Source organism: Pinus tabuliformis, chromosome 8 (genome assembly GCF_031772625.1).
Source record: "Pinus tabuliformis cultivar Carrire ecotype Pingquan chromosome 8, CPIR1, whole genome shotgun sequence".
NCBI lineage: Eukaryota > Viridiplantae > Streptophyta > Pinopsida > Pinales > Pinaceae > Pinus > Pinus tabuliformis.
The window spans coordinates 366,988,087-367,000,067 of record NC_142294.1 but is presented as its reverse complement, the minus strand read 5'-3'; the positions used below and the strand labels follow the sequence as shown (position 1 = coordinate 367,000,067).

The following is an 11,981-nucleotide window of genomic DNA, read 5'->3' as shown; positions in this document are numbered from 1 at the left end:
ATCCAAGATGGGTAGACTTTTCAAACTAAATATGTTGATTATTATAATTTTAAATTAATGTTAATTAATTTATGAATTATATATATTTTGGAATTATAGAGAATTATATAATTAAACATTACATGAATGTATAAGATTTTTTTATTTATGATTATCATTATTACATCAAATACAATTATTTCATAAATATCATTGAAAAAAAATTATAATATATGTTTAAAAACTTAAACCATAATCATGTAAAAATAAATTATAATATATATTCAAAAATTTCAACCCATATAATTAAAAAACAATCCCTTTACCCAACCATTCGATCTAAAATCATTTAACAAAATATAAAAAAAACATATTAACCATTAAAAAAACCTAGTTAACATTAACCTAATAAATATTAAAAAAACCAATAGTTAACATTAACTTAATAAATATTAAGACTACTTAATAATAAGTTAATAAAATTTAAGACTTCAATAGAAAAAATCACAAGAGAATCCCAAAACCCTACCCTTACAACTTTGTCATAACATAGCAGAATCTCCTTCAAAAAATTATAAAATATGAAAAAGAACTCCTCGCTTTGAAATTCAAATTGAAGGACCGCCGCCTTACCCAGTCGCCATTGCCAAAACTCCGCCTTTAACCGCGGTTGAAAGCCCGCGTTAAATTTAAACCCTATCCGGAAAATTTTCATTTCGTTTTAATTTCGGTGCATTTCAAGACAAAAATTGACCGGCACATCAGTGCAGAGACGTGCCGGACGGCGCGGGCCGTCCCAGTCTCCGCCGGTGGAAATTCAAAAAACAAGCCACGTAAGCCCAAAAGATACGTCATATCCTGTGGCCGATGAGCTGGCGAAAGGATTCCCTCTTTCCTTGCAGTTTCCAGGACTCTTCGTCTTCACGCAACCGCGAAATGCAATTTCATTTCAAGGAATTTCTCCTCTTCCAGGGCGAATTTCATTTAGCGAAATTTCATTTCATGTGGATTTCATTTCATCTCACGCGGAAATCATATCCATCGATGTACACGTGTCACGACGTGGGTGCAGAGGCTCTCCGCGTTCGCTCGGCGCGGATAAGGTGTGTTTATCGCAACGTTGAAAATCTACCCCACTGCTTTGACATTTAATAATTTAATTAATATTTTAAAGCTTTTTACCAATTCATTTTTACCGGGCCCGCCGGCTGCCCCATTTAGACCAGGGCAATCCGTGGACTATATCATTCCATTCCTTTAGATTTTTATTTTCCAAATTTCCTTCACGGGTTCGCTATATTAGTCCATTGGGTGCCGTAACGCTGCGTCTGCATTCAAAGGAGCTCTGTAACGCCTTCTGAGTTTTCATTTCATTTCTGAAGGATTGGACCATTCAGTGCCCTTTACAGACATCCCCGCCTTAAGAACTTATATGTTCTGATACCCAAGTGCCGATTGCTTATGCCCGCTTCTGATATCTGGTTTGTCCATTTGCATTTATGCCCTATTTGATCCCTGATATTCTTGACCTTGAAAGAAAACCAGAGATTTTGGGTCATGGCGCGCCCCACAAGCAAGCATTATGTGGGATGGCAAGAGGAGTATGTATCGAATGACCGTGGTAGCAGAGTGGTCCATTATTATCTCAAGGACCACCATGGGAACGCAAAGCTCGCGGTGGTTGGGACAGAAAGGAGCCTGAGGCACATGGTTTATGTGGTCTCAGAGGAGTTTTTGCATCTAACAAACAACAGCAAGTCAAATTCCTCCTCTTCAATGAAGTGGAGATCAAGAAGAGAGGTGGTGGATTGGCTGGACTCTCTGTTGTCAAAGCCACGCCCAACATCCTCGGGAGATCATAACACAAATATTACAAGTAGTTACTATTTTCCTTTTCAGATCTATGTGTATATGGTGCCTGAGATTAGTGTTCCTGCCAAGCATATTTTTGTTCTGGGGAGTCCTACAGATGTGCTTTTTTTAGTTTTTTGTGTTTTTTTCTTGAAGGGTGTGGAAAAACCCCAAACACCAGGCAAAACAGCTAGGCTGGTTTGAAAAGCCAGCAAAACACCGTTTTTGAGATGGCTAGTCCTGATAATCATTGTTCGTTTCAATGAACGGGGCAGTTGAATCATCTTGAAGACGATGGCTTTTTGTAGCTCTCTGCTTCAGGACTGTTAATGCCAATATCATTTCAATGTTTAACGTACTTTGACGTTTAATAGTCGATGTTTCCAGATCCTCCTGAAAACTGGTATTTTAAAGGGCATATGGATAGTTTACATGTGTTTTCTTTAAAAATATATAGATGATGTATTACAAATGTTGTCATTTTTCGGTCTGTGCTCTTAAGGAAATCTCTCGTTGAATGGTTTTTGCTACCCGTCGGCTTGAAAGTTGCATTAATATTCAGGGAAAGGAAAAAATGTTGTTTGGGCATAGAGAAATTTTGAAAAGCAGTGTCTTTCTTATCTGTGGCCTTCAAAGTCTCATTAATCTTCAGAAACATGGAAACATTGCTTGGGCACTTCAAAATTTATCAAGGGGGCTGTGCTTTTCATAATCAGTGGCTTTGAACATTTCATTAATCTTCAGAAAATGCACGAAAATGCACAAAATTAACTGGGCATTTGAGAAAATATGACGGGGAAATGTTTATTGTTGTATACGGGCTTGCAATTTTTATTTTGTTGAAAATATTAACGATTTTCAGGTTGTTTCTTTCTATTTTGTTGAAAATATTAACGATTTTCAGGCTGTTTCTTCCGTTTGTGTGTGAAAACCTTCCATGGAATACTTTTGAAACAGTTTTGGCGCTGCTTTTACCCTTAAAGTTCCATGGATTGCCCAAAACACTTAGTTTCTTCTCTTGTGCTCCAGATTGACATGGCATGGTATGTTATCTGAAAAGATGGACACCCCAACGTACAAGCGCTTTTTGGGAAGTTTTTGAGTCCCCTGTCTCACATTAAGAGGCATATAACGTTATTAAGCTTTGAGTTGGGTATTTTATGGTTTGGTTGTATTGTTGAGCTTTGCTAATGATGAGATCCTGATCTTTCAATGGCTTCCAGGCTTCCAGGTCCTCAGAAGACATGGTTTTGCCTATGCTGCAGAGGATATTGTTTAGGGCAGACCCTTTTTCTGGAAGATTTCCACCGAAAGAAGAGGAGGATATTGTTTAGGGCAGACCCTTTTTCTGGAAGATGAGGATATTGTTTAGGGCAGATCCTTTTTTTTGGAAGATTTCCACCGAAAGAAGATGATATGGACATATGGACATTCTTAATGTGAAACCATTCCCATTCCTTATACAGGAACTACTTATGGGTCAGATCTCTGAATTTCTTATATGCAAAGCTTTGAACTTTACCAAATGTTGTGCTGAAAGTGCTCGGATCTAATAAGATTTTAGCTCCACATAGTGTTTAGGTCTTTTTGAGGGCAAGAGGATACCATACTTTGCATATTACCTATTCAAGCTTTGTGGATGAAGAATGTTCTAATAAGATTTCAGCTCTACATAGTGTTTAGGTCTTTTTGAGGCAAGAGGATGCCATATTTTGCATATTTGAAACCTATTCAAGCTTTGTGGATGAAGAATGTTCGATCCAGGTCCAAGGAATGGAGTTATGGCTCTAAACTCATGGGCATTTTTACAATTTTGGTAAAGACATTTGAAGTTTATACCACAGTCATGGGTTCCAAACATATGTAGATGAAAAGATACTTTGCATATTTGAAACCTATTCAAGCTGTCGATGAAGAATGTTCGATCCAGGTCCAACGAATGGAGTTATGGCTCTGGTGGTCACATGAACTCATGGGCATTTTTGATAAAGATAATTGTTGAAGTTTGTACCACAGTCATGAGTTCCAAGCATATGATGAAAAGAGGTGGATCTGAGTTTTAAGCAACTGGTCAACATTTTTGAGGTGCTGCAGTTGGAATTGCAAGTTTATCTGATGACTTTTTACTTAAATGCTGGCTTTACTTTTGTTTTAATGGTTCTTCTAGTTAGACAATAGACTTGTTTATGTACTAGGTCATGTTGCATTTTTTTCTGAGAAAGGCTTGGATTTCCTGTTTTTGGATCTGTTAGGATGCCTTACACACCTGCAAGATAATGGATGCTTTTCCTTTGTTTTTGTTGGTGATCTGTGTAAAGAGAGAATTTTATCATCAGAAGCGTATGGATCTTCCATATGCTGGTTTGTAGTGCCTGAATGAGGTTAGTTCTGGTGTCTCTATGTTCTTCAATGATTTATTTCATTTTTTGTAGTGCCAGATAATGGATGTTTTTCCTTTGTTTTTGTTGGTGGTCTGTGTAAAGAGAGAATTTTATCATCAGAAGCATATGGATCTTCCATATGCTAGTTTGTAGTGCCTGAATGAGGTTAGTTCTGGTGTCTCTATGTTCTTCAATGATTTATTTCATTTTTTTGTAGTGCCTGAATGAGATTAGTTCTGGTGTCTTTATGTTCTTCAGTGATTTATTTCATTTTGGTCATAACAGATGTTCCAGTTTGATAAGCCTGAATGAGGTTAGTTCTGGTGTCTCTATGTTCTTCAATGACTTATTTCATTTCTTGTAGTGCCTGAATGAGATTAGTTCTAGTGTCTTTAATTTCTAAAATGATTTATTTCATTTTGGTCATAAGAGATGTTCCAGTTTGATAAGCAGAGCTGTTATGCTAAAAGAATGTAAAGAGTGGTGTGCCTCTCAATTCCATGCAGTTTGTCCTTTCTGAAACTTGGGAGGACACTATCAAAATCTCCCCAAAACAAGAGGCAGAATATAGAGCTATATGATCTATTTCATTTTGGTCATAAGAGATGTTCCAGTTTGATAAGCAGCTCTGCTATGCTAAAAGAATGTAAAGAGTGGGGTGCCTCTCAATTCCATGCAGTTTGTCCTCTCTGAAACTTGGGAGGACACTATCTCCATCTCCCCAAAACGAGAGGCAGATTGAGTATGATAGAGGTCCTGGATTTGTTTACCTGGCATGTAACTTATCCTGTAGAATTTGTCACGATCTTAGTGTGAAATATATATGGCACGCACTGTAATAAGTTTTTCATACATTGGAGTTTTTCTGTTTTGTTTCCCATGTTATTTGGCTTCTGTATTGATGAATGTTGTCTTATACCATATAACTTGTAGTTTTGTATGGTGTATCTCATTTTAATCTTTTATGTTTGTTTGGTGCGTGAAACTAATTATAATATTTGATATGTTAAAGTTCAATACATTATGGCATGCAGTGTAATAGGTTTGTCATGAATAGGAGATTTTCTGTTTTGTTTGCCATGTTTTTTGGCTTCTGTATTGATGAATCCTGTCTTACACCATTAGCATATAGTCTTTTACATGGTGCATCTCATTTTAATGCATTATGTTTGCATGGTACATGAAATTAATTCAAATATTCAATACATTAGGTGTATTTGAACATTTTCAAATATGCTATTTAGCATGGTCGTCATTATTTCTCTCAAAAATGGAGAAATCATTGTGTATGGATATTTCTTTTTCTCTGTGGTTGATATATCTTGTGCACTTGTTCCAGTTTTGGGGTGGAAACTGCACTGTCTCACGTCTTGTCTTAACATCTTGATATAAATTCATTGTTAGTGAGCATTGATAGGTCATTTAGTTACTGTTTTATTTTGCCATTTTTTTCTTCAAATATCAATCAAGTGAGAACTTATAAAATTTGTGTTCTGTTTTTCAGAATCTCCGAGGAGCAACTTGTCTCTCATGTCAGACACAGATGTCTCAAATGATGATATGGTTGGACCTGCCAATCACATTCATAGTTCTAAGGTGAGTTCAACTGAAATCTGAATCATATGTTATCTTCCATTATTTTCTGATTATGACTACGTAGAAAGATATTTTAGTCAGTGTAGAATCTGACGCTTTTTTAACGTTGATAACAAATTTGCAGGATCAACTGCATAAGAGACCAATAGCAACTAGTAGGGATGTTGTATGGGTAGGCTCTTCACGGATTTGTAGAAAGCAGTTGACACATTACCGGTCTTTCTGTCGCAATGGCAGCACTATTTCAGTAAGTTAGACAAATCTTGAAAATTATTTATATATTTGTTTTTGGCCTTATTTGTAGAGTTTTCAGTCCTCTGTTGGAATTGTTCTTTATATGGTTTTCATAGCTAATTGCAGATGTTTTTCGTTGGTAGGTTCATGATTTTGTATATACGAGGGCAGAAGGAAGGGAACATTGCATTGCTTATTTGGAAGACATGTTTGAGGATTCAAAGGCAAGGAAGTTAGTTCGGGTTCAGTGGTTTCATAAGGCTAATGAAGTTCTTGAAAATATACCCCCTCCAGTACCTCATGCAAGAGAACTTTTTTTTGCTTCTTCCTCACAAGTTCTTAATGTTAAATGTGTTGATGGCCTGGCAACAGTACTTACTCCAGAACACTATGAGGAATGCTGTGCAAAACTACCTACCGAGGCAGCAGCTCAACTTTACATGTGTTATAGGCAGTTTGACAATGGAGTCATCAAGTCATTTGATTTAAGTCAATTGGAAGGATATTGGCACCAGAAAGTTCTCTCTTCCACAGATGTGCTCTTGCTTCGGTTTTCACCAAAGCATGATCTGACAAGTGATAGCTGGGATCTGGATGAAGAGCAGGAAACAAAGCTTAGCACAGGCTTAAGCAAGGGGCCTAGAAAATCGAGGAGCTCTAGAAGACGGTCTGGGGCCCTTAGTCACAGTGGTCGACATGTGGATGCCCCAGATAGTCTATACAGATTATCTGTTTCTGCTGAAGTAGATGAAGATAATAATTGTACACTAGACACTACACCCCCGATAAAATCTATGGTGGAGAAGAGCAAGGAATATTTGCATCTACAAGGATTAGCGGATTCAGATTTTAACATTGGAGACAAGGTAGAGTTGCTTTCGCAGGACAGTGGTATCAGAGGTTGTTGGTTTAAGTGCACAGTACTAAGCAAACAACCACATCGTCTAAAAGTTCGCTATGAGGATGTTCAAAATGAAGATGAAAGTGACAACTTAGAGGTTGGTCTCTTGACTTTTGGTTGTCATTCTGAAAACTTGCTTTTTAGGTTTACAATTATAATCTCTATGATCTTAATTTGAACTTGTCACTGCAGGAGTGGATTCCGGCTTTTAGAGTAGCAGCACCAGACAAATTTGGGATTCGAAACCCTGGACGGCTAACCATCCGCCCCTACCCTCCTGAAGAAGAAACTTCTAGAAGCATTGTAGTTGGCACTGCCGTGGATGCATGGTGGAATGATGGCTGGTGGGAAGGTGTGGTGGTTATGATACATGAACAAGAGGCTCAAGTACATGTTTATTTTCCTGGTACAGACTCACCTCCTGATTTACCTATTTTGTACCTTACTGTGGTAATTTTTTTTGGTCCAGAGTATAAGACAGAAAATATAAATTGAATTTTCCTATGTTGTAGGTGAAAATGAAAGATCAATATTCAAAACAAGGGACTTGCGCGTCTCCAGGGATTGGGTTAACAATCAGTGGACTTTGGTAAAAGAGGCACCAGATGTAGCTGCTAACCAAGTCTCTCATGATAAAAAGGATGGATTACAGCCTGTGACATTGCCTGGGAGATGTACTGTATCTCCAAGTTCATCAGTTGCATTGAGACAATCCAGTGAGTTGGACGGGTGTGGAAATTCTCATGCTAATGAAAGCGATATGGATTTAAAAGGAGAGGTTGGAGTGGAATCCACAACTAGCGAGAAAGAACAGCGTGCATGTAATCTGGTAAATGATGGACTGCTTGGTGATTTGAGGTGGAAATCTTCAAGAAAGCGAAAACGCACCAGAGAAGCTACAGCTTTATCCAAAACTAGCTCTTCTGGTGGTAAGTTGAAATTGTCGAAAAGGAAGACCGTGGATAGTAACATGTTGAAAAGCGGGGAAGACTTGTTGGAATGCAACAAGAAGGAGCAAGCCAAAATGCAGAGAAGTGGTGAAGAACTTGTAAAAGCCAAACGATTGAGGCAAGGGCAAGAAAACGTGAATCCTATACATGGCTGCCCCATAGTAAGCCCCCTTTTCACGAATCCAATGCCTTTGTCTAATCTTGTGATGTCCAGATGAATTCAGTTGGCTAGTCAGATGTTCCATAATTACAGTGCACTATTATTTTATTGACTAATTGGTGACAATTTTGAGCTCTTTATAAAAGGAAGCCAAGTCCAGGATGAAGTTTACTAACAAAACTTCGCTCAATCAATTTAAGTTGGGAAGTAGAGAGGCTGGTACATGTGTGAAGATTGGTATATGGTAGATGTGTGAGGATACATGGCAAGAACTTCATGCTTGTCTGACTTATTTCAAGTATGGCAAGGATGTTGGACTGTACACATGGTCAGATTGCTTTGTAATCTATGTGAGTTTAGTCATAACCATGTCATATTTAGATTCAGTTATGATGTATAATGCTGTAACATTAATACTGTCAATAGGTGTTGTTGACAAAAATGATAGCATCTGGTGCCAGGGGAGGTGAAAATTATGGATGTGAGAAGTGGCATTAAAAATATAACAGCCCAGATTTTTTAAATTTAATTGAAATTTCCTCTGCATCATGCAATCCAGTTGTAATGTGTAAATCCCTTTATTTTAAACAGGGGCATTTGCGAATGCCCATTGTACCAGTAAAATGAAATGATCAGATTGAAGCGGTTTGTCCTATGCCTACTTTTGTTGTTTCATGAACAGATATTTGTTCTTGATTCTGAGCGTAAATTAATATATTTTTGTAATCTGAATATTAGCCTTTTTCTATGGCATCAGGCTGTACAACAGTAACGGAATACCTCTATGGTTGATAAATATTGATCATTGAAATGGTTTGTCCTATGCCTACTTCTGTGATTTCATCAACAAATATTTGCCCTTGATTTGGATCCAACATCTTTTTTTAATATTAGTCTCTTTTTATGACCTCAGGCTGTACAACATTAAAGAATACAGACTCTGCAACATTAAAAGAATATTTTCAGATGCCTATGATTGATAAATACTGGTAATGAATGAACGATTATTAGCTATCTGACAATGCATTTTTCATTGCAAAGGGTGGGCACAAGTTACCCGATTATTTCAATAATCTTTGTATATGACGCGTCACATTTACTCGGCAAAACATTTATCAAAATAATCTGGTATACTTAGTATTCATTTATTTTTACAAAATGTATTGATTATTTAAAATTATGTAAAAAATTTTGTAAAAGGGTTGTTTGTTGGGTGCTTGGTCATGACTCTGGCAGTGTTTTGGAGGGTTTCTCCTCTTCTAAAATTCGGATGCTACTATTGCCTTTTTGCAAATGACATCCAAACTCATCGCAAACATAAAAATTTCAAGACTTATAAATCTTCCCTATTTGTTTCCCAGGAGAGTATAATTCCTCTGATAGAACTACTTCCAGTTATGTGTGCTGCATGGGTGCTGCCAATTGAGAAAAGAGGAGTTGATATTGAATAGGATTTGCTTGAAGCCACGTTGCCCTTCAAAATAGCTGCAATAGTTGGTCAAATATTCAGCTAATAGCATCGTGTGTTTCAATGCTGTATCCTTCTATTTGTATAAATCTTGATTGTTTTTGCGAATCATCTAGCAGAGTTTTCCAAGTAGCTTAACTGTGGATAGAAGAAACGTGGTTATCGTGCTCTACTGCAAGTCCGATTTCTAATTTACTGAGAATGCGCAAAGATATAAGAGCCTGCTGGTATAGATTCATCTCATTGCGAGAATTTACAGGGTGTTTAGTAGATCCAGGGTTGAGATAATCTCTTAGTTTTTAAAACTGACGATTGTTTATGTTTTAGGTCATATAGGGCACATTAACTTCGGTGATATTAACACAGTGATATTAAAGTGCTGTGCCCAAACCTAATTCCATGTTTTACTAGCCACCTATGCCTCACCGAGGGCATGGAGTGTCACATAAGCTGTACCGCTCGCTGTAGTGGGGTTCATTATGGAAACATTTATTTTATAAATAATTGGAGCAAGAGCATTGGTAAGAGGCCTCTATTTGGGTCACGGAAAGATTTATGTACAATTAAAATGAACAATGGTTTAACTAATTTACTTTATCCATCAAGTCTCTAGCAAACCATCTGTTGCTTTCGGATGGGCTATGGATCAAGACACTGCTAGGGCTTGACCGCCCTGGTGAAGTTCAAAGTAGTTATTCGAGTAGCCCGAAAAGTTCAAATTAGTTATGCGAACAGCCCAAGAGAATAAGTCACAGGGCATATCACCCCAGCGAGCGAGAGAAGCAATTGGGGATGACCAGTTGGCCTGAAATTTTTTCCTTCTCGACTTGCAATTTCCTCAGACAACCGAGAGAGAGATTACCTACTTGTGCTTTGGCAAGCGAAAGGTGTTACTTGCCAAATCGGAGAGAAAAGCCGGTAGGTAACTTCACCCCATGAAGTCAATTGCGTTCTTGGAATGTCTACTCTACTTTGGAATAATGAGATCTACTTGAATATATGGATTTTGCTTGCTTAATAAATTTTATCTCGAGTGATTATTCTAACAAAATAAAATTTACACGGTGAAAGCATGGTTGTTTAACAAGGCACATCTGAGTTTGAATGACTTCGAGGTAGAATTGTTTTCTTTTCGCCCCTTGAAATTGAAATGGTATATAATACTGACCCAAATTTCTATGCAACATACTAGCAAATAGTTTGTGTTCATAGATCCCAACTATGGGGGATAAATCTTATATTTTCCAAAATTAAACTAAAATTAACTTTAAAGGGCCAAAGCACTGTTGTAATAATATGGCAGAACCAACATATAGTTTTAAGGTGGGGAATTGTTTTCTTTTTTGCCTTTCGGATTGAAATGTGATAATAGTAATCAAAATCTTTGGCCAACATACCAGCTGAAAATTTGAGTTTATAGATAAAAACTAAGCAACAAGGATAAAACTTGATCATTGAAACCCACCGCTCCCCACCAAGCTCTACATGTCTATGCCTTTACACGCCAACAGGTGGTGCTGCCATGTATCATAATGTGAATGCCATGTGGCGCAAGTGGTAGGATATTGTAATATGCGTGGCTTTGAGTATACTCTGTAGTATGACCATAGACAGATGTCGAGCTAATAAGTGTGATTCAAACGTAAGTTCCATATATGTAGTGGCTTGTAATGAGCTTTACTTCTTCCTAGGGGACATTTGATTGGTGGGATCATGATTACATCGGATCAATTACATGAGCTTTACATTGGGGTTGTTTAACAAGGCCACAATTTTGCATGGACGTGATTTTCTCGTCGGAATGGGGACGTTTGTCAGCTGTAACCTAAAGCTTAAAGCTTGACAACTATAAACTAAATTTAATTTAATTTTCAAAAATTTCTGCTAGAATTTCTCAAAATCGTACTGAAATAGACAAAATTGTGACCGGTTTAGACTGCGCTTTACATTTATCCTTGGTCACGTTTGACAAAGTCACTTAGATTAACCTATTTCCATCCGCTTTTGTTTTTATGGCAAGCCGCCATTCATGAATACAAGATAGACTAATGTCCCAAGACCAAGTTTCATCCCAATTGCATTTAGAGCCAAAATTAACCAGGAAAATGGGGCACATTAAATGCTATTTATCCCACGCTGGTTTGGCCACTATTTTAGAAGTAATTGAAATCTAGAGTCTCCTACCCTCGGAGCACCATCATACAACTCTCCTACAACTAAATGCGCATAAATATTAAATGCTAAGATCGTTTACTCTGGCATTACTCGAAGCTAATCTCTGCAATAGCTTCACTTGCTACCACTAAACTCCAATTCATTATTAGCTGGACGTAGTTGAGCCTACTACAATTGCCACAAACCACGCTAGGCTAGTTGTCCGAGTTGCAAAGTTGAGCAGGGCCCAATATTAATCAATAAACAGTTTTCAGTATGAGACGTTCACTCTTCAGCCTAGCCCGAT

The 11,981-nt window shown here is 37.5% G+C and overlaps 1 protein-coding gene across 4 annotated transcripts; it reads left to right on the top strand.

The window, feature by feature from the left end:
• Window positions 1-1,239: 1,239 nt before the first annotated feature.
• Window positions 1,240-8,732, top strand: LOC149235638 (uncharacterized). 4 transcript variants are annotated; one of them, XM_089372165.1, is made up of 8 exons: window positions 3,474-3,646; window positions 3,761-3,915; window positions 4,083-4,211; window positions 5,716-5,807; window positions 5,932-6,054; window positions 6,185-7,039; window positions 7,135-7,348; window positions 7,455-8,732. In XM_089372165.1, the coding sequence occupies exons 4-8, from the start codon at window positions 5,742-5,744 to the stop codon at window positions 8,108-8,110; spliced, it is 1,914 nt and encodes a 637-aa protein (XP_089228291.1). In that variant the 5' UTR covers window positions 3,474-3,646; window positions 3,761-3,915; window positions 4,083-4,211; window positions 5,716-5,741; the 3' UTR covers window positions 8,111-8,732. The 4 variants fall into 4 exon arrangements, with proteins under 4 accessions (XP_089228290.1, XP_089228292.1, XP_089228291.1 ...); XM_089372164.1 differs by lacking the exons at window positions 3,474-3,646; window positions 3,761-3,915; window positions 4,083-4,211 and adding an exon at window positions 1,240-1,855; XM_089372166.1 differs by lacking the exon at window positions 4,083-4,211 and having other exon boundaries at window positions 3,473-3,915.
• Window positions 8,733-11,981: the final 3,249 nt, after the last annotated feature.

Excerpts from the sequence above, each read along its gene's own strand:
- LOC149235638 (XM_089372164.1), top strand. The coding sequence starts at position 1,537 with ATGGCGCGCCCCACAAGCAAGCATTATGTGGGATGGCAAGAGGAGTAT. Across the intron at positions 5,808-5,931 it reads ATCACATTCATAGTTCTAAG|GATCAACTGCATAAGAGACC; the intron begins GTGAGTTCAACT and ends ACAAATTTGCAG. Across the intron at positions 7,040-7,134 it reads ATGAAAGTGACAACTTAGAG|GAGTGGATTCCGGCTTTTAG; the intron begins GTTGGTCTCTTG and ends TTGTCACTGCAG.